General features: G+C 41.9%; 1 protein-coding gene across 1 annotated transcript; it reads left to right on the top strand.

Moving 5' to 3' along the window:
* The first annotated feature begins 247 nt into the window (after window positions 1-247).
* On the top strand, window positions 248-20,482 carry FAM98A (family with sequence similarity 98 member A). The gene is made up of 9 exons (XM_068399098.1): window positions 248-302; window positions 492-580; window positions 3,633-3,781; window positions 5,375-5,509; window positions 8,410-8,594; window positions 10,959-11,039; window positions 12,375-12,491; window positions 15,235-15,402; window positions 18,593-20,482. Exons 1-9 carry the CDS (start codon window positions 261-263, stop codon window positions 19,346-19,348), a joined length of 1,722 nt encoding a protein of 573 aa, XP_068255199.1. The 5' UTR covers window positions 248-260; the 3' UTR covers window positions 19,349-20,482.
* Window positions 20,483-25,034: the final 4,552 nt, after the last annotated feature.

Here is a 25,034-nt window from a genome sequence, read left to right on the forward strand (position 1 = left end):
TTCTCCGCGCCTGCCCTATGCGCTGCCTGAACAGAAACGTGGGATCCCTCGCTCGTCCCGGGCTCCCTCCCCACAGAAATACCCCGGCGCCCGTCCTTGCATCCGCGTCTCCGTTTAGCAACGCTGCCTGGCGCGGCGGGTAGGCGGAGAGCACCGCGGAAGGAGGCCGCGCCGATCAGGCATGACGGTGGGGCGGCCCGAGAGAAGCCGGGTGAGGGGTCAGGCCGGCGACCTGCTCCTCCCTCCCTCCCCGCCCTGACATGCCAACCCGGCAGTCAGCGGCGCAGCAGCGTGCGAGCAGCGTACGTGGGGCCGGAGGGAACGGGCGCCCGCCGGGAGCTCCGCGCTCCCCTGCACCGCAGGGCGGGGTCGGGGTGCGACCGCTGAGCTCCCCCGCGGGGCCGGACTGGGGCGAGGCGGGGGGGTCGAGCGGGGAGGCGGCGAGTGGCGGGGTGCGAGTACTGGGGGCGCTGAGTCCCGCTGTCGCGTAGGTTCCCCCGCCGTGTCCCGCCGCGCCCCGCCGCAGGATGGAGCTCGAGGTCCTGGAGAGCGACGTGCTGGAGTCGCTGGAGGACCTGGGGTAAGTGCCCGCGGCCCTGGGGCCGAGCGACGCCCTGTCCCGAGGCCGGCGCTGGCGGGGGGAGGGGGCCACTTGGCGGCCGGTGGCGAGGCTGCGGCGTCCCCGGGCGGCCGGTGTGGGCCGGGAGCAGGAGAGCGGCCCCGAGGCGGGCCCCAGGCGCTGGGAGCGCAGCTGCCCGCCCCGAGCAGGAGGGGTTGGTGTCGCCCCGAAGGGCCGCGGCCCAAGACAGCACCTGGAGCGGTGCCTTTTAATGGGAGCTGAGGTGCCGCCCCCGTGGCGGGGCTCGTGGTGGTGCCGGCTGGGCTTGAGAAAAGCACCAACCCAAGCTGGCAGTTTTTCTGCTGCGGGTCCGTTGCAAACATTTTACCTGTTCCTGCGTGCTGATCTCCTTGATTCTTGTGTTGCAACCTCATCGGTAACCCCTCTTCTGCAGAGCAGTTCCAGCTGTGGCTGGAGAAGGGAGAAAGAAACCTTTTAAGCGAAGTCAGGGAACAGGAAAACTTTTAGGCTTCATATTCAGTGAAAAATAACAGCAAAAAAAATTGTGAATGACGGTATTTTTCCCTTTACTTTTTTTTTTTTTTTTTGGTGAAGCACAGGAAACTTTTGTTGTTTAAACCTGTTACTCTGTCAGAGTCAGTAAAGGTTATGTAAATATGAAAGGGAGAGCAAGGAGAACATGGCCTGCTGTAAGCTTGCATGTCTGTAAAGTACTGAGAGTTCTGACAAGAGGCAGTTACAATTTTACTGCTGCTGGTTCTATGCAAACAGCTGTACTTACTCACATTGTCCACATTCCCATAAATCACTTTGTGGCTAGAGTCATTACGCTCCAACAAAGATTATATTTCCAGGCTACGTTTGTGATGATAGTTCCAAAGCTTGACAAATAGGCTTCTGTTTTGGCAGGTGTTTCCCGAACTGAAATGTGAAAAGGTTTCTTCCATGATGCACATACCGTGATCGGCACTTTTTTCCTGCCATATGTTTAAAAGGATGTTACTGGCTTGGAAGTGTTGTTACTTGTGCTCCTTAACTGTGTACTTCTAGACAGAAAGTGTTGCTGTCAATTTTTGACATTCTGAAATAAACAATGAAAGCAGATTAAAAAATGAGTCATATCAATGAAGACTGGTAACAGTGACTGGAAAGAAAATTTGGAGGGTGAAAGACATAGAGCTTCAACAGTATTGGTAACAACTGGGAAAACTACTGCATGTGACTGAAAGACATCTGTTTCCTTGTGTCTGGAAAGACTGGGGCGTTTGAGGTTTTAAGCTTTGACAGTAGCTCCGTGACCCTTCACAATTCAACTTATTTTTTCTAACCAGATACTAAAGACATCTCTAATATATTACCCGATTATTTTTCTTTAATAGCGTAGCACATCAAAGACTTGTTTGTTTCTTTTTGGATTTGTGCTCAAGGTGCTCAAATAGTGGCCTCTTCCCTTGTAAGTCGGTTTGTTGAACTGTTGAAAAAGCAAACAAACCGGACAGCATAAGCATAATGCTACCAAAAGAGGAGTGTAGCTCTAGAACATGTGCTGTTGGCAGGAATGGAAGGAAAAGGCTGCTTGCAGTCAGGAATCTGCAGGTTGGGTGGCTGGCCAAATACATGTGTAGCTGAAGTCATAGTTATCAGAGAGGACGCAGTCAAGACATCGTATCTATCAAAGAAAAACTCTAGAAAAGGTGTGTCTGACGTGACCAGTGACTTAAATCCAGATCCTGCCAAGGCAAAAGGTTTGTCATCACTTCCCTTCTACTTTGATCTCTAACTGGATGTTTCTGTTCTGAGTCCCATACGTTCCTATACACGTGTAGATCTGACACGTCTGTGGGACGGGACTTGAACTTGCTCTCATTAGCCTGTTGGAATTGTCTGGCCCACTGTGGTAGTGTAGTAGGGATGTACTACATCAGATTACAGCTTCCCATCAGCTGCTAGTAGATTAACTCTGTGTCGCTAATTGAGCTGCTCTCTGAGGTAAAAGTTATTTTTGAGTGTGGCTTCTTCATTTTGCTTGGATGAAATAACAAGCTGCTACAGTGAAGACCAAACCCTTTATGTGTGATGTTAAGCACAAGAACAAAGTGTCGAGAATAACATTTTAATTTGCTCTTTGAGATATTTTTTTTTTTTTACTTCTGAGGTTTGCCAAGAGTTGACTGGACTCACTGGGTTGCTGTGACATAGTGGGTAACTTTACCTGGAAGATCGAGAGAGGGATTGTGCTCACTCTCGGATGTCTGTTTTGGGTGCAGTATATCAAAATAATATTGTACATTTTTTCTTAAAAGTCAGAGCTGGTAAGCTCCGACTTTGTGCTTCTACCTGGTTAATAAGGCAATCTTCTCCCTACTCTTCCTCCTCCCCCTGACAGAGTATCAGTACACAGATGTCCTGAAAATGCCATCTTCGAAAACCTGATTTGCAGACTCATGCTTTCTTACACTAGGCCTGATTTTGGCTTATTTTGTTTATGGAAATAACTATTTATTTTTTGTGTGTCCATTTAAGAAGGTAATTTTTCAAAACGATATTATTTTGCAGATCACTGTTGTAACATTTGTACCAAAGGCTTTGTTTTGCATGGTAACCCTTTAATACATGATGGGAAACAACAGAAGAGATGCACTAGTTCAGCAGTAATTATTCAGTGTACTGTAAAGCAGTGTTCAAGAATGATACTTTGGAACTGCAGTTGCCCTGGATAGGTATATTGTAAGTAACATCTTCAAGAGAGAGAGACAAAGAAGTTGCAGCTGTATGTGATAACATTCTCCAGGATGAAACCTTTGATGATGATATTTTGTGACAGTCTCTTTGGCAGCAAGCTAATGCACATGGGAATACTGGCTTTACTCAGATGTTTTCAATATGCTTTTTCTTAGAGTTCAGTGCAGGAATCTTAGCAGTTTAGATGTTCAGCATTGCAGATGTGATGAGGGTGTAGCTCTCAATATATATATACAGCATAAAATAAATCTATCACAGGACATCAGTCATAGCAAACATAAATAAATTGTGCTTTTGTTTTACTTGTTAGTTACAAAGGTCCGTTGTTGGATGATGGAGCGCTGGCTCAGGCAGTCTCTCGTGGAGCCAGTTCCCCTGAATTCACCAAACTCTGTGCTTGGTTGGTATCTGAGTTACGGCTATTCTGTAAACTAGAGGAAAATGTGCAGGCAACTAACAGTAAGTAGCCATTAACTAGCACAAACGTGCACTTAATATGGGTTCTTGCATGCCATAAAGATTTGGGCTGACAGTTGCTAAATCTGTTGTACCAGAGAGTATTGTCTGAACGCTGTCAGATTTTGCATATTTTCTACCTCAGACTTGCCTATTGAACAGCCAGTAGACATTGAAATAATAGCGAGGATCAAACAGTCTTTCTTCTGAAATAAGGTTTTTCTCTTAATTGTTCAACCGTAGAGTTTTTTTTTAAAGTTCTTGGATGGATTTAAGGAAGCATTAGTGGTTTTTTTTAAATTAGATCATGATAATACTTTTATTTCAGTGCTTCTGTTTGTAATTTTGATGGAAGAAATACCTACTGTTCAAGGAAACATTCTCATGACTACAGTAACCATATTTTCTTCTTATTGTTGATTACCTTAATTCTGTGCTTACTATGTATTTTTCCCTCTTTGTGAAACATTCCGTGAGAAAGAGCCTGAAAATGTTTGTTTATTGTTTTGATGGAGGAAACAAACCTTAGTTTCCCAAAAGTGTTACTTTCGGTCAACTAGTCATGACATTCTACAGATTAAACTGTTAAACTGGTATGATAACCTGTACTTCTGAGTATCTAGTGTATTAACTCAGAGTGCCTTTATGAGCTTAACTTTCAGTCTGCTCAGTGGCCAAAGATTGCTGCCTCTCACCTCAACATCTGTTCTTTTCCTTTTTCTCTATGTTTTTGACGTGTCCATCCTTTCTTCTTTGAGTGTATTTGACTCCCTTTCTCTGCAACAATACAGCATCTCACGTCTTCTAGTAGTACAAGGTTCCTGCTATATGTTTTGTGTAAAACTACAATCCAGCAATATTCTAACACCTATTTCAAATTCTCTAAACACAGGGATAGAAACATTTTATCTGTAGTACCATCAAGTCCTACCTTCATGTTGTGTGACTTGAGTTTATAAATAACAGACATTTTGGGTTGAAGTCCCTTTTGAAAAGAAGAAAAATTGTTGTCTCTCATTTATCACTATTTTTTGCATAACTTGGCTTAACAAGTTCAGATTAGTTTCACCAATTTCTGACACAAATATCAGCCTAAGCTTTGGCTTATATGACTTAATTATTTTTTGAAGGATGTTGGTACAAAATAAGATCAATTGACAAATGTGAGCTTACAGGGAGAAGAAACCATGAGAGCTCATAAGCCATATTATTCATGACTTTATCAGAACTATCTAATACATTTGTAGTAGGAACAGTTAGTTGATACTTAAAATATCTCTGTAAAATTTGTCATGTTTTTAATGTCACTTTTCATTGTAGAAGTTGCCAGTGGCTGTCTGTTATAGCTGGGAAAAGTTGCCAGTGAAACGTCATTTTACAGTAATGAGGGAATATCGTGGCTCCAAATAGGTTGTGCTGGGTCTTTGAGAAACGCAAAGAATGCATTTGGCTTCCATTAAAAGCAGCATTTTAATGTTAAATAGCAACTGGAGCAAAGCATTATTTTTTTTTTTTTCAAAAGAGCTAATTCATTCTGTTCATAACTAGAGAGATATATATTAGCTGTAAACAAATTATTATTATTTTCCTTCTAAGGTCCAAACGAAGCAGAAGAATTTCAACTTGAAATGAGTGGGTTGCTGGCTGAAATGAACTGTCCATATACATCATTAACATCAGGAGATGTGACAAAACGCCTTCATAATCAAAAGAACTGTCTCTTGCTGCTTAGTAAGTTAAAAGGGTGCTTGCAAGCAAATAATTTTTTCTGCAAGAATCAGTATTGTTTCTTACACTTAATGGAGATACTCTTATGTTTACCACAGTGTATCAAAACAGTTGCCTAAAACTATGAATTATTTTTCCCTGTAATTTACAGTGTCAGAATATTATACTTTTGGGTCTCGTAAACTTACCAGTCACTCTGTAGCCATTATATGATGGAAAATATTCTGAGTATTAACCTTTTTCACATTCACTAGCAAAAAGCCTGTCCTGTAACTTCTCAAAAGGTACTCTGAAGGTGGAATAATTTGAAGACTTCTGCCAGGATTTAGCCACTGAACTTTGTTTAGAAGCGTTGTAAAAATGGCCGCTAGCATCACATGTGTCATCATTTTGGAGCCCCCACCATCATGATTTGCAAGGTTCAATAAGAACCTTGCGTTTTCCTACACTCTTACAACAACTGGACTTGTTGTGAAAAAGAGAAAATGTTTTATCCCAACTCCCAGTTCTTTTGATCATCTCCCTTAGTAAATAGCTTCAATGTTGCTTTCTGCTGATTGAAAAGAACTTAGCAGTAGCAACAGTGATGTCTTCCCTTTAAGTTTCCACCCAGCAGGTGTCAGTACCTAAACTGGTTTTGTTCCTGCTTAGGAGATGTTAGAGAAGAAGAAATAGTATTTAAATTTGGAAAAAGTGTGTGATGTTGATTCACATTTAAAAAAGAAAAAGATTTTTACAAGTGTCAGAGTTAGAAATTGAAATACTAATTTTAATCTAATCTTAAATTCAACGTAAATTAATATTTTATTTGCTTCCTCAGTTGCTGCTGATTCTTTAACTTTTCAAAACAGAAATTTAGTTCTGCCCTTAGCTGAGATGTAAGAAATGAATTACAGAGTAGGTTCCTGTATTTCAACAGTAGGAGAAAGATGAGTGGTAGGACTTAATCTGAATTTGTTTTGATAGTATGTTCAAAAATGTCAGATGAAGTGAGGTAATTATTGCATTTAAAATATTTTGTAGCTCAAACAGTCTGCCCTTCAGCTTATTCTCTGTAAGTCAAGACATTTAATGAATTTGGCTTGTCTGTGACACACAGTTTATCCCGGAGGTCCTCTGTGATGTTCGTTTTGGTAATATAAGGCCATATTCAGAAGCTGAACTCTGGTATCCCATCTGGCAGGAATACTATATTTACTGTCAAATGTGGAATTGAAATAGATGCCAACCCCCTTTTTTGTGTACCATGATAGTTTTGTAGCTTTCTTTACCTACATTAAACTAACTTATTTAGGTATCCGGTTGTATGCAAGCCATGAAACCAGATTTTTTTCAGGAAAACCAGAATAACCCTCTTTAATTGAATGCCAGGGTATTTTACTTTTTAATGAAATGCAGCACAGTTTATGTCAATTGGATGATGTAGTGGTGTTGCTGGGAGAGGAAAGCACCAAATAAACGTAAGTAGTTAGGATTGTCTTGCTGTGCGGCATGACTAGAATACAATATTAAGTACTGGCATCTGCAAAAATAAAAAGTACAAGAGTTTCATGTTGGTTCAGAAAAAGTCTGCAAACAGAAATCAGTATCTGGAGAATGTTTGTGTCTTACAGTGATAGACTTAAAAATTTCAGTCTTTGACAGAGGAGGTTGAAGGTAGCTTGAATGTGATCTCTGAACTCTTGAAACAAAATCCTGCTGCTAGTTTCTTTTTCAGGAGGTCCTAACAGGGTGTAAATAATTGAAAGTTGAATATAAGAAAAATCTATGTAATGCACTTACAAAGGATTCTTCACTGCTTTACATATGTTAAGAATTTTATAGTTTATAAGGTGTTCTGTATCTTTAGCAGAAGTCGTTCTAGAGATCTGGAAGAAATTCTGGTGATCATTAAAATGCTTTGTTCTTTTTTTTTAATCTTTTGATCTGTCCCGATTTTGTAGCTAGTGAGCTGTTTTTGTATAGCCATGGGTTTACATTCCTGCTCACAAGTCTGCCTTTATCAGTGCAGCATCTACTTTTCAATCCTTATTTTTAGAAATAATTATTTACATTACTGTTATGGTCACTTAGTGTGATTCATGATAAAAATATTGTTAACCCTGTGCATTTTTTTTCAATTCAGACTTTAAAGTTGTGACAATTGCAAGCAAAGGCTGTGTGCTAAATTTATATCGCTGTAGCCTATACCTAATGCTGAAATTTTGGCTGTAGACCATGTTCAAAAATTATGTGATTTTAATATTTTGTTTGTTTGTTTGATAAAGGAGTGATAATGTGAGGGTAGGCTCTTGCAGTTCTGATATTGAAGAGCACTGCAGGCATTCTAGCTTCTATGTCATCAGTTACTGCCTTCCTTTCTGAGTTATTATAAACCTGAACTCTCAATAGTACTTTTAAAAGTGGGGTTATTTTTCCACTCTGCATTTTGCCTGGGGAATTAGAGGAGATTCATCCAACATTTTGATTCTCTCTACTCATTCCCTTGCTTTGTTTCCTAGAGCCTCAAGGAGCGCTTGCTTGTCTAGCTTAAAGTGCGTGCCCCAGTCCCTCATCCTGCTTATTTCCGTGTTCCCAGTCTCCTGTCTTTGCTGGGCGAAGCCTGAAGAAAAAGAGCTGTGCTCTGTTGAACTCTGTGATTAATACCTGTCGGAATCATAGGGATTTTTTGCAGGCTTTATTTAGTTGTACTAAACCTTTCCCCTGTTTGTTGTGTTTCTAGCATTGGGCTTAGTGATTATTAGAAATATGAGTGTTCTGTGGATACCAAAATTATAGCTCTCACTCTTTCTAAAACAGTCCATTTGCACATTTGTTGGTTGTAAGCACTTGAGTTCTCACTGGTTCTGAAATAATTTAACTTGGCTGTATCTGATGCTGAAATCTAATTTTTCTTACCCCAGCATACCTCATCTCAGAACTGGAAGCTGCCAGAATGCTCTGTGTGAACGCCCCTCCTAAAAAAGCACAGGAAGGAGGTGGCAGTGAAGTCTTTCAGGAGCTAAAAGGCATATGTATTGCTTTAGGCATGTCCAAGCCTCCAGCCAACATAACGATGTTCCAGTTCTTCAGTGGAATTGAAAAAAAAGTAAGATCCAGAGGAACAAAACTAGAATATTTATGATGTTACTGTTTTGATGGAAAATAGTTCTGCTACCAGGAAGAGATTTGCCTCTTGTTTAACTCCAGTGTTTTGCATTGTGAAGGAGAGTCAACATGGTTTACTGAATATGCCAAGAGTCAGGATTTTGAAAATTAATTTAAAGGCTTTTTTCACGCCAAGGCACGAGGTCAGGGACTACTGCTATCATTGCCTTCTGGGGTGAGGTATTTCTTACTCTGCTCTAGGTTTTAATATTATCACCTGTTGCAGAAGACATGGAAAATGCTGAGCTTAGGCCTCAGGAAGAATGTTAAGGAGAAACGTATTCCAACAAATACACCTAAACAAATTTTTACAGGAACCTACTATTTTAAAAATGTTTAGGTTAAAAGGTGTTGTAACTGAAGTAAAGTTTACACCTTTTCGCTAAGGCTTCATCAGCTCTTGTGATTCCATTTATTTTTGTTCCTTTACATGTATGTGTTCTCCAGGATGTTGTGGGGTTTTTTTAAAGGAACTTTTGTTTGAGTAATTTTTATATGAAGTGGAATGGACTGTCCAGTACACAGACCAAAGGTGGGGGACAGAAAGTTTTTAAGTTACATTAACTTAACTTGCAGGATAGGGGAGAGCAGAACAGCAGAAGAGAACCTTTGTGAACTGTAAAGAACAGATATGATTACAAAGCTCCCCAAAATACTTTCAGATAAGTTTTTTGACAACCTTTTAGTTGCATTGTACTTAAACACATCCAAGCAACTGAAAATAGTGATAATTTCTTTGCAAGAAATCAGTCTGGATTGACCTGTTTAACAAGAGGAGGATGGTTTTCCATCAGAAGTCCAAAGTGTAGAATGGAAGCAGATTGTTTTCTGGTTTTGGCATTGTCATGGGCATTAAACAGTTAGATACATAAGAAATCTGTACTTCCTTTTTCTGTAAAAAGTAGAAAATATAACAATGAACAATGCTAGCAAGCTTTGCTGGTGAAAGAGACTATAAAAATACTGAATACGAAGTAGATCAAAATCTTTTTAAACTGGGAATTCTGTTGTGTTTTACTGATCGACTTTTACATTGTCTTGCAAGGTTAAATGAATGTTATCTTAATGATTTATATCTGTAGATGGTTATGCTAAAAAAAATCTGAACAGTCCTTATAGCTTAATAAAATACATCAGGAATTTCTAACGTACAGAGTTTTTTAGAAATTATATATAGCTGTGGTACTTGCAGTCTGAACACCTCAGATGTTGGTAGTATTTGAGAGGAGAAAGTAAAGCCGGCTAATAACTGAAAAACATATTTCACTTTGTAAATGAAAATACATCACGAAGTTGAGCAAAATGTGAGAACAAATAACATAGAGTGAAAATTTTACTTTTGACTGTAAGATAATAGTTATAACAAGAAATCACCTTAAAGTTTTCTTGCTTTTAAAAAGTGAGTCTTAAAATGGCAGTATTTTGATCTAGCATGTGAAAATCCAGCTACATTTTTCTTCGCACATGCATAGTACAGTTTGGAGAAGGATCTTTCTATAATTGACTCTCTTTGTTAATGATCCACCACATTAAAAAAAGAAACTGCTGATACTTGAATGAACTGCTACCTCTGCTATTCTGAAAGCACTTGGTTTTAAAATCTTCAAGTTAAACGAATTGGGCTCAGCACCTTTAGAAAACCAGGTCACTGCATGTGTTAAATCAACTGCTGGCATGAACAGCCAAGGAAGTTGAAAAATGTGGTTTGCAGCAGTGGAAAAGTGAAGTTTCATAACTCCAGCCTGCTTTGATCCAAGTTTTTGCTGCTGCTATTCCATTTCTTCCCCCTGAAGTCCTCAGAAATTTTGAGATGGGAAAGATAACCTAAGTTGTGCCCAAACTTGCCCAAAATGCAAGTTCAATTTTAATTTTCATATTGAAGATTTTCTCCTTTTGATTGTAAAGAGGGGTCCTTCTTTAGTTCCTGTTATATTTCACATAGTCTTAATACAACCTTTTTGATACAAGTCTGTTTTTTTTTCCTGAATTAAAGAGATGATGTGTAGAATAATCCCTCTGTCTTCAAGGGGAGCTGTACCTCATGGAATCTTTCTGTTTTATATGTAGATCTACTCTATAGTCCATTCTTGTAATTTTTAAACAATTATAGCCGAGACTACCAGAAATATAAAAATAGTTGCTTTCCAAAAGAAGTGTGCTTGGTTCTCTGTCCCAGAGAAAGCAACTTGATATTGGAGGTTGCTCTGTTGTGCCTATGACTGTCCAAGAGTCCTCTCTTGTGATCTGAATCTTGAAAAGCTATTTTTTTTTTAGCCAACGCTTATATTTTTATGTCTCCTAACAGCTGAAGGAAACTCTAGCAAAGGTTCCACCTAATCATGTTGGAAAACCTTTATTGAAGAAACAACTGGGACCAGCTCACTGGGTAAGTAGTTGCAGGTATTAGAGCCCGTTTCCCTTTTTCAGGTATATAAAGTATTGATCTTGATCCTGTGTGTAATGTTGCAAAATGATTTTTCTCATCTCTTTCTGAAGATGAGAAGACAATTTCTTGCAGTATTTTAGATACATGTTGGTACAATAAATGTTCAGCAACTGATAAGATCTTAGGCTCATGAATCTGTATGTCCAGATGCAGGCAAAGTTTTCCAAGATAAAGGAGATTTACAGTGGTGGTGCTGACTTGCATGCTTGTGCAGTAGATTAAGCCTTCCTCTCCTGTCCCTTGCCAGCACTGTCTGTGTGACCTAGCCTCGCTGAGATGGTGTCACATCCCCTCCTGTGACTTCTTTCCAGCTAATCTGTGGGTCTTCCCATCATTTCCTCCTCTCTTTCTGTCCTGTTGGAGCAGTCTGCTTCCTTTGTAGCCTCTTCTCCAACAAGCAATGAGTGTGCAGGTGGAAGCTGGGAGAGACTGTACACCCCGGTGGCAGAGCCACAGTCATCTCCAGATGGGTTTGATGGTGCCTGGGTTAGATACTGCTGTTGCTGCACCAGCACAAAGCTGTGGCTACTGCTGCAAGACTGCAAGTCTCTCTTGTGTCTCTTCCTTAAGGACGAAACCCAGCAGTCTGCTTCCTTCAATGCTTGCATTGTTGAGGCTGAAAGTGCCCCCTGCCCCGCTTCCCTCCAGCCAGGCTTCAGTCAGTACATAAATTATTTCCTTAATGATGCATATCTCAGCTGTTGCTCTGACTAGACCACTGTCTGCCACCAGGTGTGTTTCTAGTGATGGCTTTTCCCCGTAGGGCACTTTGTTGACTTGTCTGTATGCAGATTGTGCTTTAATCAAGATCCTCGTACAGTACTTTACTTACTTTTAGTCCTCTGTCTTTGCTCTGTCTTTGTCCTTAAGCTTACTACTTTTTAAGAAGGCAAGGACACCCTGGTCCTTGCATATATGTCCTTGCATCTCCTTCAGCTTGTTGCATGTAGTATTTTCTCACTTCTGCTTCTCTGTCCCTGGTGGGAGTTGAGAAATGTCTCAGCAGTATGTGCAGTTTTTATGTCCCTTCTGAAAAACAGACAGCTGTGCTGTTAGAAATGGTAGCAGGCTGAATGTGAAGATAACAGAGCCTTTGAAGCCTTCAGGCAAATAGTGTCACCAGGCATAGCTTGCTGTGAGACCATACGACAAGGTAGATAATTGCAGGCTTAAGCCTTGCTTAATATCCCTGCGCGTCTTATTCTCTTCCATCATCATATTATCTTAAGTAGAAACATTTTATCTATAGGTTATGTTTGCAAATTTTTCTTCCAGGAAAAAATTGAAGCTATTAATCAAGCCATAGTCAACGAATACGAAGTCCGAAGAAAACTGTTAGTCAAACGTTTGGATGTTACTGTGCAGTCCTTTGGCTGGTCAGACAGAGCTAAGGTACAAACAACTTGCTGTGAAGTTCTGGTTGATGGTAATACTTTATAATAAGTATCTCTGGAAAACTGCTTCATTGTTTCATCCTTCATGAGTAAGAAATAACCACAGGTTATTTCAAACTGTCTCAAACTGTCTGGTTTTGGTTTGGAGTTTCTGAAGGAGTTTAGGACAATGTAAGATGACTAAAAAATTTTACTTAAAGCTGATTTGTTGGATTTTACAACAGTATGTAAAATGAGAAGATAGACTGTGTGTAACTATACACCAAAGCCAGAACATACAGATAAGTAGGCTGCTAGAAAAAAATAGTAAGAGAGATTACTGATTCAACCATTTGCGTTCAGAGTACCATAATGTGAATCATTAAGTGCTGTGTCTGTGTGATGGTAGAAAAGCTTTTTCCTGTTGACCATCCCTTAACTTGCTTTGTGCAGTCCACAGTGATCAGATTTCCTTAACTCAAAGTGTGTCTGCAAGCACAACTCCACAGATGCACATGAGAAAAGCTGCTAAGGCACTACTTGTTCTTACCTCATAGACAGGGTAATATTTTATGTGCTTCTTTTGTCTTTGAACTGTGCAAGTGGCTGTGACATGATGTCTGTTCTCTCTGAGTATGTGATACATACTCTGCTTTTAAAAATAATTACATGGTTTCCCTATTTCCTATATTTCATAGTGAAAAAGATTTAAAAAAAATGACAAGATTTAAAAAAATAGTACATATAATTTATTTTCTAGGACTAAACCAGATCTGCTAACATGCTGTTAATTATGCTGCTGGCAGTGTTTGAGACTGAGTTATTAGTCATAAACTGTGGCACATGAATCATCAAGTGTTCTTGATAAATGATTTAATAAAAAAGCAACTGTATTTTAATAGTAAACTGTGACTTGTCCCCTTTTCTGTTTCATCACCTGAACAGGGCTTCTACTGATGTCCTATCTCTTAAACCTTGTATTCTTCAGGGTTTTTAGTAGATGATTGAAGAACTGTCTGATTGAGTATTTTAATAGTGAATAAAAATGGGCGAAAGTATGAATTAGGTCAAAGACCAGGGACTTCTAATTGTGTTATAGCTCTGGCATCCAAATCCATTTTTGTTGGGTTTTTTTCCTAGGAGAATTCTCAGATGTTTTTGAACTTGACTACATGAAATCCTTTCACAAAACCCCCAAATTATATATATGCATTTATATCTATTGAAATGCAAATCTAAATTTTAGGACCATAACAATACAAAATTGGAGAATGTGGCTGTAGTATTCCAGACATGTAATACAGTTTGTTTTAACAGTTAAGTTTTAGCTATGCTTTAATACATTATGGTAATTATTTTTTTTATTTTCAAATTTGAAAAGTATCAGAATACAGTAGTATGACTAAGTAGTTACTTCTCCAGATGGTAGAAACACCAGTAAAAACTTTATAGTCTATTATTAGGGGGGTTTTAAGTTCAAAAATTTCAAATTTCACCTAAAAGAATAATATCATAGCACCAAAATACTGTGCTCAGAGCTCAAACTTGCCAGGGAAAAACATACTACTGCTCTGGTGAATACTATTGCTTCTCCTGCCTTTAGCTAGGTTCAGGTAAATGATGTGCATGTTTTCCTTCGTTTTGAATAAACCCTGTTCAACTTGTAATATAAAAGTACAAGTTTTTGGTTGTAAAAACTTACCACTGAGTCACTTGGAAATACAGGCTCTCAGTTCTTCCCAGTTCCAGTTTTCTGCCTTTAGATGGAAAATAAGACTTTAGGATTGTAAAATTTGCTTCTAAGTTCTTGCCCTGTCAAGAGATTTTTTGGGAAACCTGGTTTGCCTGTCCCCACTGCTGTTATCTGGGATCTAGACAAAAAGCAGCCCTTTCGTCTGTGTGCAGATTGCAGTCTGGTTTATCCTAACTGCATCACACATTATACTCTGTTGATAACTGAAGATAGACGTAACTCATGTATTAACTCATGGCTGATAGCACAGATTTCTGTTGTGTCTCTCAGTTGGAAAACTGCTGTCATACTTTCGAGGTGTTCAAAAAAGCTCGTATGGTTAATGCCAAAAGGCAGTAGAGGGAGAGACATTGCATAGAAGACAAAGCTGACACGTAGGATCTCATTTCTAGCTTGGGCACTACGTATCTGAGTCAAAGGACTGCATTAGAAAACAAGCACTTGAGAGCTTTAGTTCTGCCAGTACCTCTTGATGGCTTGCCTTTGTGAAGAAGCTGACTAGAATGAAGAGTGTGGAAGAGTTAACACAGCCCTTTTCTGCTGATACCGTGTTGGAGATATGGTGATGGTAGCCTAACTGGAATGGGTGTGGGTCAGGGTGCAGGCGCACAAGGAGGTCTGGAGGCTGGATGCAGTTTCACTTTCAGTATCTTTTAGGCATTAGCAGTGATTTGTATAACTATGTGACACATTTCTATTCTGTGTTTGCCTGAAAGTAATACAGTCTGCATGTATATATTGTTAATCTTTAAATTGTCCTAACATCAGTGTCTTGTCAGTTCAGCCAGAACAGTGTTTCCTATATTACTGAAGAAATTAATTTGACAAATGCTAGCTTTGTTCCAGTGATTCTTAGATACAAAGTGGTTCTCACTGTTTTTATATTAATTTTTGTTCTATTTGCAGTAGCGTCTTGTTCTTCAGTGTTGATTTGATCCTTTTGACGAAGTGTCCCATTGCTTTCCTATTACTTTAGCTGACTGGGTTTTGTTTTTCTTCTCTCCAACAGAGTCAAACAGAAAAACTAGCTAAAGTCTACCAGCCAAAACGTGCCCTCTTATCTACTAAGTGCACTATTTCCATCGCAAATCTCTTGGCAGCTCGGCAGGATCTGTCAAAGATTATGAGAACGAGCAGTGGGTCCATCCGAGAGAAGACTGCATGTGCCATTAATAAGGTACCTTTGATGACAGATGTCTTGTTCTGTTATGAATATTTAAGTAATTTGAATGTAGTAATAAATCCTACTTTTTGTAGGATCATAAGTGGAATTTGGAAATAAGGATAAGAAAGCTGGTGTGTATGTACTCCAGATTATGCATCAGTGCATTATGGGAACTGCAGTTTCACCTGTTTAGGTTCAGAGTTCACCTTCTTAGGGGCAGTAAAAAATTGCTGAAATGTCTTTGATTACTTTCAGTGGGAGTAGGCCTGCTCTGTCTTATCAGAATTACTGATGTCATTACGCTGCCACTGCCTAATTCTGTCACCGTGTCTAAAATAACACGTACATAGTAACTGTGTTTCTGGTCTAAGTAAATAGGATGTATTAAGGTCACAAAGCAAGGATCTCACAGGTTAGATTCCCCTATGTACACAAATAAGAGAGATTGTAGTCAAGTGTTTAGTTTTAGTAATCACAGGATGTTAGGGATTGGAAGGGACCTCGAAAGATCATCTAGTCCAATCCCCCTGCTGGAGCAGGATTGCCTAGACCATATCACACAGGAACGCGTCCAGGCGGGTTTTGAATGTCTCCAGAGAAGGAGACTCCACAAGCTCTCTGGGCAGCCTGTTCCAGTGTTCAGTTACCCTCACCGTAAAGAAGTTTTTCCTCATATTTATGTGGAACCTCCTGTGTTCCAGCTTGCACCCATTGCCCCTTGTCCTGTCAAGGGATGTCACTGAGAAGAGCCTGGCTCCATCCTCATGACACATGCCCTTTACATATTTAAAAACATTAATGAGGTCACCCCTCAGTCTCCTCTTGTCTAAGCTAAAGAGACCCAGCTCCCTCAGCCTCTCCTCATAAGGGAGATGTTCCACTCCCTTAATCATCTTCGTGGCTCTGCGCTGGACTCTCTCTAGCAGTTCCCTGTCCTTCTTGAACTGAGGGGCCCAGAACTGGACACAATATTCCGGATGCGGCCTCACCAGGGCAGAGTAGAGGGGGAGGAGAACCTCTCTCGACCTGCTGACCACACCCCTTCTAATACACCCCAGGATGCCATTGGCCTTCTTGGCCACAAGGGCACACTGCTGGCTCATGGTCATCCTGCTGTCCACTACCCCCAGGTCCCTTTCCCCTATGCTGGTTTCCAACAGGTCTGTGCCCAACTTGTACTGGTACATGGGGTTATTCTTGCCCAGATGCAGGACTCTACACTTGCCCTTGTTATTTCATTAAATTTCTCCCTGCCCAACTCTCCAGCCTGTCCAGGTCTCTCTGAATGGCTGCGCAGCCTTCCGGTGTGTCAGCCACTCCTCCCAGTTTTGTGTCATCAGCAAACTTGCTGACAGTGCACTCTATTCCCTCATCCAAGTCATTAATGAATATATTGAATAGAACTGGTCCCAGTACCGACCCTTGAGGGACTCCGCTAGACACAGGCCTCCAACTGGACTCTGTCCCATTGACCACCACTCTCTGGCTTCTTTCCTTCAGCCAGTTCACAATCCACCTCACTACCCGATCATCCAGACCACACTTCCTCAGTTTAGCTGCGAGGATGCTGTGGGAGACCGTGTCAAACGCTTTACTGAAATCGAGATAGACCACATCCACAGCTTTACCACCATCTATCCACCGGGTTACGTCCTCATAAAAGGCTATCAAGTTGGTTAAGCATGACTTCCCCTTGGTGAAGCCATGCTGAGTGCCCCTAATGATCCCCCTATCCTTGATGTGCCTAGAGACAGCACCAAGGACAAGTTGTTCCATCACCTTTCTGGGGATGGAGGTGAGGCTGACCGGTCTATAGTTCCCCAGGTCCTCCTTCTTGCCCTTTTTGAAGACTGGAGTGACATTCGCTTTCCTCCAGTCCTCAGGCACCTCTCCCGTTGCCCACGACTTAGCAAAGATGATGGAGAGTGGCCTAGCAATGACTTCCGCCAGCTCCCTCAGCACCCGCGGGTGCATCCCATCAGGGCCCATGGATTTATGGACGTCCAGATTGTTTAATTGGTCCTTGACCCAGCCCTCATCTACCAAGACAGATTCCTCCTCTATCCTGACTTCTTCTGGGGCCTCAGGGGTCCGGGGCTCCTCAGGACAGCCTCCAACAGTATAGACAGAGGCAAAGAAGGCATTCAGTAACTCCGCCTTCTTTTTATCCTCCGTCTCCAGGATAATGACATAGTAGGAATATGATTTAGACTAAGCAATTTTCCTGGTTTCAAAAATTATGACTTTATAGGGATAATAGGCTCACAAAAGTACATGTGCTGAACTTGAAACTCAGTAGTTATGTACAGCAGCGTACAGAGTTCTAATTAATTTTGGATAGAATGGTTGTGTGCTGATTTGACCACATGCCCTCCACCCCAAATAATTTTTGCACCTTTTTAATGTAGTTGAAGTGTGGAATGTAAGAAATTAACTGGGAAGACAGGTGTGACTATCATCAGACCCTGTGTTTTACTAGAAATGCAATACTGCCCTGCTGCTTATCCATATTCCGTTAACTTCTCTCCATTATCAATATTAAATGTTTTCCAAGACAGTGACATAAAGTAACTTGCTTCCATTGAAGTTTTTCTGTTAAATTGTTTTAAAACTTGAAGCAATGCAAATGTCCTGTCTCATTTTAAGTCTTGCTAAATTCTGATGTCACAGCATCCTTAGACAGCTAAAGACCTCTAGAGTCTTGCTCAGCTCTGATCAGCACTGTCCGACACCTGTTTGTTCGTGTGTAAGTTTTTGCATGTCCTTACTGAAAAATAAAAATCTTTGCACTTCGTTTACCAAGCCAATGGCTTCTGCAGCAATTCAGAGCGCTAGTTAGGAGAGAGACTGTGTTGCACTGTACTTGTGGTTGTTCGAGATTAGCAATCTGCACTAGTAAACAGTTTAGTGAAAGACTCTATTGATGCTGCCTCTGCTGGTGTGCATGCTGTTTGAACAAAAAACCCAAGTCTCCCAGCTTGTCTTGTTAGCAGTGGCTGGAGTACTAGATAATCCCTGTTTAGTTTTTATTAATTGGAGATAAAGGTCTGTCACATTCAAGCAGACAAAAGTTTGCACTGATGAAATCCTCTGGATGTAAGAACCCTTGAGCGGCGGCGGCTGTTTGTGGTGTGTATCAGTAAATGTGACTCTCCTGTGAGGTGTTACAACTCCTACGGCAGTTCTCCCTTTCCCATTGCAGGTGCTAATGGGCAGAGTGCCTGACAGAGGAGGAAGGCCCAATGAAATTGAACCACCGCCTCCTGAGATGCCACCATGGCAGAAGAGACCAGAGGCTGGTCCGCAACAAGGTGGCAGCAGAGGAGGAAGAGGTGGCTACGAATCCTCATACGGAGGGCGAGGAGGTTATGACCATGGGGGTCACGACCGAGGAGGAAGAGGAGGCTATGACTCATCATATGGAGGGCGAGGAGGTCATGAACAAGGAAGCCATGATCGAGGGGGACGAGGAGGACGTGGTGGTTATGATCATGGCGGCAGAGGAGGCGGAAGAGGAAACAAACTTCAGGGAGGTTGGACAGATGGAGGAGGTGGTGGCTACCAGGATGGCAGCTACAGGGAGAGCAACTACAGAGATGCAGGTTTTCAAACGGGTGGCTACCACGGTGGTGGTGGCAGTGGTGGCTACCAAGGAGGAGGCTATGGTGGCTACCAGTCATCTTCATATTCAGGAAGTGGCTACCAAGGGGGTGGAGGTGGTGGCTACCAGCAAGACAACAGATATCAAGATGGTGGGTCTCACAGTGACCGAGGGGGTGGGCGTGGAGGAAGGGGTGGCCGTGGCGGTCGTGGCGGCCGTGGAGGTCAAGGAGGAGGCTGGGGGGGCAGAGGTGGACAGAACTTTAATCAAGGGGGGCAGTTTGAGCAGCACTTCCAGCATGGAGGTTATCAGTATAATCAATCTGGCTTTGGACAAGGAAGACACTTCACGAGCTGAGGCTGCTAAAAACTTTTGCTTCAGCAGAGCTCACGTAATAGAAACCTGGTTGCAGAGGCCTGGCTTAATCGCTGCTTGAGTTAGTACAGGTTTGTACGTGGCAGGCAGAATCTCTTTGGGTGGGATGTTTTGCATTGAGCAAAGTACAACTTTCTGTAGACCTCTCCTTCCCACCCTGCCCCCAGCCTGTCCGTATTAAATGCATCATCACTACCCACTGCACCCTAAACATCAACTAATAGCCATGCTTTTTAGATGTTCAACTGGTTCCCTCTGCTTAAAACACTTTTGTTCTGAAACTACCTGCTGTGTTTGCCTTCTGCTTTGATTTAGAGAAATACAAAGAGCTGTCTGATCAAATTTGTCTGTTATAATACACAATAGAACTTCTGCATTTTTCCTCTTAATAATTTTTCAATGACATGTTCTAAAACCAGTTCTGAGTATTGATTTTTGGCTTGCTGGCCTCTCATTTTAGTCACAAAGATGCCAGACACGTGCGTGCACGCACAGTGAACTCCCTCCAACAGACAGGCTTTTGTCTATTATATGAGCTCTACTGTGGATGCCGTGTTCGGTAGCCTTATCTCCCGCTAAACAAAGTTTTCCCATGTGCTCAACTCTGAAGACTGACCGCTGCCAAAATCTGCAAAGATCACTTAAGACTAAGCTAAATTGTGAACTGATAGCGTGTGTAGGCCTGTAGTTAGGTGTAGCAATTCAAACTGACCTGCATCCATCCAAAACAAGTTGTTCTTCCTCCAAACCTAATTTTTTACTTGAAATCAGCTAGAAGAAATGACAAACTGAAATGTATTTTATTTGCAAGTTAATACCACTGGCTCAGCAAATCTAGGGCAATTTGTTTTGGGGGTTGTCTTTTTAAAGAAATGCACTACGGCCTGGGAAGATTAGTTCCTGCCTGGAGGAAGCCCTTTTATTATTGCTGCAGAAAACAAAGCCTGGCTGAGTTTGATGTTCTAATGTTTTTTGGGTTTTTTTTTCTTTACTGAAAGCCACATAAATGCTTCTTGCTGGGTTTTTTGTGTACATAAACATTGTCAAGCTGTGAAAGAAAATGGCTGAAGGTGTGCTGTTGTATAAAAGGTGAGCAATAAAAGTATCTGTATGTTCCTTTTGCTTTGGTTTCTCTTCCTTCTTGGTAGTGAAAAGCAGTTACTACAGTAGCTGGAAATTTGTGGGGATTTGTCTGCTTCATCTATTTTACATTTGAATCTATTTTAGATGTTCTAGTCCTCCCAGGCGTACTGTGCCTTCTGCCCCCTGAGAAGCTGTCAGAACAGGTGCGGATGGGAGGAATTTATCTTCAATTGCTCTGAGTTTTGTTCTATTCCTCCCTCTGAACTGGTGGAGCGGCACGGTCTCTGTTGGGCATTGCTGTGTGAAGTCATTCGTAGGCTGTGTGAGCACCGGTCTCCCAGATTATGCTCCTGCATGCCATGTGAACATGCTGTGCTGCTTCTGGGAACTCTACTGATGCTTTCCAGCCTTGTGGAAAATGTAGGTTTCTGCTGCTGTGCTCAGATAGCTGTAGCAGAGGCTACGCTGATGGCAAGAGTCTCAGGCTACCTGAAGTGCCCTTGGGGCTAAATCCAGGTTGATGCAGGCAGGAGGAGTTCCTTGGATTACAGAAATAACACGAGCATTTGAGAGAATCTCTGCAACGCTGGTGTTGCTGTAGTTTAAACGAATCATGTAAATAAGCTGATAAACATCGCTTAGAACTGGTTTCCCTGTATCTCATTCCATGATCTGCCTGAAACTCTCCTGTTTAATTTATTGAGGCCACTAGGTGCTGCTAGTGACTCACAGGTTGGAAGCGAGGGTCTCCGTGAAAGGCGCTTGGGCCTCTGACTCAGTGTCTCTTCTATTTTTCTCATGTTTCAAACAAATTTAACAAGCCTGACAAGGGAAAAGTCGTATTGACTTGAAAAAAGTTGTTTTCCATATTGAATCCAGGTCTCTGAGGGTCACCGATACAGATCTGTCTCAGCGTAATACAGTTCAAATTATGAACATCTAAAAATGAACGTTGCTGCTTCACAAAGGTATTGATAGTTTCTTACAGTGGGATGCTCCAGAGAAGATATCTCCCTTGTAGGAGAGTAATACCTTGTCACGAGCATTAGCTGGTGACTAGCTGCACTCATGCAAAAATAATTGGTTTTTTTGAGAATTAAGATTCCTACAACTGGGTCACTCTTGGACTGGTAAAGGTAGAGAGACTGACAGAGTTAAAGAGCCTTTTGCTGGGAGTGTAGTATCTTAAAGTTGACAGCTTCTGCTTTTCTTCACACTGCTTCTCACTCTAAAGAGTCTGGTGTTTTCTGTCAGTGCATCAGTGCTGCAAAATTGTTCCTAGCAAGAGGGAACCCAGGAGGCTCTTCGGTGAGCCTCTGGTTGAGTTGCATCAGCACCTTCAGAGACTCCTTTTTGGGCTAGAGCTGCCAATTTCTCTGCAAGGCTGTGACTGTTGCTGCAGTGGATAGTCTCACTTTTGCACACTGTGATATGGTGAAATGATGCTGGGGTAGGGTAGGAGCCCACAGCTTCCCCTTCCTCCTTATTCTAGCTAGCTTTTTCTCCTCAAAATATGTTGCTTCTCCTCGTGCCTCTTCCAGGACTTAGGGTAAGCTGAGTCTCGTTTCAATGCTGTTTGAGGGGGAAAGCTTAAAAAAAAAAAATTCTGAAGAAGGCAAAACAGGAGGCTTTATGCTTCCAACAGGAAAGAAAACACTTTACTTCTGCCAGCTGTTGTTTTTCTTTACTCTATTGTTTCCTCCTAGTGTGCTGTGACTTCTTTGTTCTCCAGAGAAAACAAGCTTTGTATATGTGGAGAGAGCAGCTTTGATTAATGAAAGCAAACAGCCACTGCTTTGTTATTGTCTGTATGATGCTCTGATATTTACTGTTTTCCAAACATGATTCCTGCTGCACTGGAAGGAATCTCTTAACTGGAAGCTGGGAGAGGAGAGAGGGGTTGTGGGGATTATTAGGCTTGTGGTGGATTGGATATATGTGCTTGATTTCATTGTGCGTCATGATCGAAAGCAGAACTCCAGCAGATCAAGAAGGCAATTAAGTAAACAAGCATTTATACAGGGGAACAAAGTGTTCTTCCTTTTAACCACAGTTGTTCTTGCCACTCTTCTTCCACAAGCTTTAGGCATCTTATTCTGTTTTCTCATCTGCCTTTCCTTCTCTAGCAACTTCTGTTTCCTAAAGGCTTCACTTGCATTGCCCTTCCATTCCATCTATTAGGATAACCCTCTCTCAGGTGTTGTCATTGTGCAGTAAAATAACTGGGAAGCGGGACACACACTTGCTTCACTCATTAGGCACATTAGTACATGATTTAGAACACCATGATCTATGTGCACTGTGGTCACAGTTGGGTTTTCCTTGCAGGTCTAAGGAATGGATAAAAACTTATTCCTTACTTTGTGCAAAACAGTAATGTGATGATGGAAAGGGGATCAAGCTGAGCTTTCACCATGCATCATGCAGCCCAGGAAGCCTTTTTGCTTGTAGCTGTTCCCTGAGTGGTTATAATCTTTAGGATTGGTGTTGGCTGGTAATCCCTAGCTCACTTGATGAGATTCCTCTACTTCTGTAGTCAAACCCCCGAAGTGTGCACTTCATGGTGATGTGCCATTACAGCTGGTGGCCCCCAGAGGGGCTCCTCTAGCTACGGGTTAGACTTCTCAGCCAGAGTATGTGGGTAACCTGCTTCAATGTGGTGGGGGCTTTGACTATGTGTCTCCGTGAAACTGCTATTTGCATCTGAATTAATGAAAGTGGCAACTTCTGGCCTAATTAGAAACTAGACACTTACCAGTCAAATACCTAAGATAGAACTGGGAAGAAGGGAAGCAAGATTCGTGTCAGTAGGTAGTTATGAGAAATGTCTGGAGCCTGAAAATGCTCTGGCATAAGAGTATTCCACGAAACGGGTTATGCACCTAGGAAATTAAAATTAAACTGTGCTGAAGTGGGAAGAGTTGAATGGGGAGTAAGAGGATTCTCACTAAGATCTGATGACTCTTTTGGGTGTCCAGAAGGCTTGTGTGGGTTCTTAGAGTGCTAGAAATTAATTCAGCCCCCTGTTAGGTTAATGAAGGCCAGCACACAAAAGCCCTCAACTGTCTGCTCATCGCACATGATTTATTCTTAGTTCTGTCATATTTAGGACTGCAGTAGAGAGTCTTGGTGTTGCTGCTAAAGACTGTCAGGTTTGTGATCCTGCTTCCTCTCTGAATTTCTGATTTTCCTTGGACAACCTGGATGCTACAGAAGTATGCGTGCGTTTTTAAGGTGTTGAGTGTGATTTCGCAGTCTGAAACAAGCTGGCTCATGCTAAAGTGCAAGCTTGCTTTATCAGCCTCCTAGCATACCCTTCGCTTAGAATCATGCCAGTGTTGTGACTGGAGAGCAGTACACCGAGGTGGATGTGAACTTCTGTTTCCCCTGTGTTGGCTCTCAAAATACTCATGTGCTTGTTTGTTTCAGCTTGTGCCTTTTCAAAGGGACGCAAACTGAAAAAAGCAAGTGCTATTACCAGCTGTAAACACTGCCGTCTCCCCTCTTTGGCTGAAAATAAGTCGCACCTCTAATGGCTTAACAAACAAGGCTAGAAGGGAAAAAATATTTTTCTCCTGTGTTTACCTTGTGCTTTTTACAGCTCTGAGTACTGTCAGTGTCATTGTTTCCCCTTTATTGTCCAGTAATTTCCCCTCTTGTCCACGTGGGTCTTTCGCACAACAGAGGAGAGAAAAACAAGTACAAAACCTAGGAAAACACTATTGTAAAGCCAAAGAAAGAGGGAGTCTGCCTGTGCTGTGGGCAGGTGGAAGGTCATAACTCATTTTCACACATGAAGCAGAGATGACGGTGATAAGGACTCTTTAAACTTTCCGGCATTGGCTTAACTCATGGAAAAAGCAGACTTTTTTGGCTAAATTTCATACTGCCCCAGTGGCAGCCTTTTGCTGATGGCTTTTCTGTCTCCTAGGACCAGATTGTCAGCAGCTGTAAACAGCACTTTTAAAGCTCAGCACACGGATTTTCCAATGAGTTTAGCCTGTTGGCTGCAGAGCTTATTTTGAAAATCTAGTTCAGATCAGTGCTGATGATAACTCAAAAACTTGTTCCAAAGTTACAGCTGTTTCTCCAGTGTCCCTGGGTGGGCGAACTCTGTTGTCAAAACTCTCTTGAGAAGTACTTGGAGCTAATTTTTGTGCTGTACGGAGGCCCATCAGTTAGCAGGCTGATGCTGAATGAAGCAAACCTTGGTTAGATTTTTTTTTTTTTGGCTACAATGACCATGCCACAAGAAGCCCTTGTTTCTCCTGCCTCTTGTGTCTCCGTGAAATCTGCATTCAGATTGCCTGCCTGCCTGCCTGCCTTCCTGCCTGCCTTCCTTCCTTCCTTCCTTCCTTCCTCCCTCCTCTGCTTGGCCTCCATTGGAATCCTCTTCCATTCTTGGTGTCACGTAGAGAAGGAGAGTTCTCTTAGCATGCTTCTTCCCACGCTTACTCCCCATCTGTCTGTTATTTGTTCCCCATTTTTGTTCCCTCCCCCGCCCCCCGCGTCCAGGATCCTTCACATGCAGCTATTTCCCACACAGACACTTAAAGCTTCTTGAACTAGCGTCCTAGGCTGCGAG

The sequence above is a fragment of the Nyctibius grandis genome, chromosome 1, assembly GCF_013368605.1.
Source record: "Nyctibius grandis isolate bNycGra1 chromosome 1, bNycGra1.pri, whole genome shotgun sequence".
Taxonomy (NCBI): domain Eukaryota; kingdom Metazoa; phylum Chordata; class Aves; order Nyctibiiformes; family Nyctibiidae; genus Nyctibius; species Nyctibius grandis.

Coding starts and splice junctions, on each gene's coding strand:
- FAM98A (XM_068399098.1), top strand. CDS start 261: ATGCCAACCCGGCAGTCAGCGGCGCAGCAGCGTGCGAGCAGC. Junction 581..3,632: donor GAGTCGCTGGAGGACCTGGG/GTAAGTGCCCGC, acceptor TTTACTTGTTAG/TTACAAAGGTCCGTTGTTGG. Junction 5,510..8,409: donor GAACTGTCTCTTGCTGCTTA/GTAAGTTAAAAG, acceptor TTCTTACCCCAG/CATACCTCATCTCAGAACTG.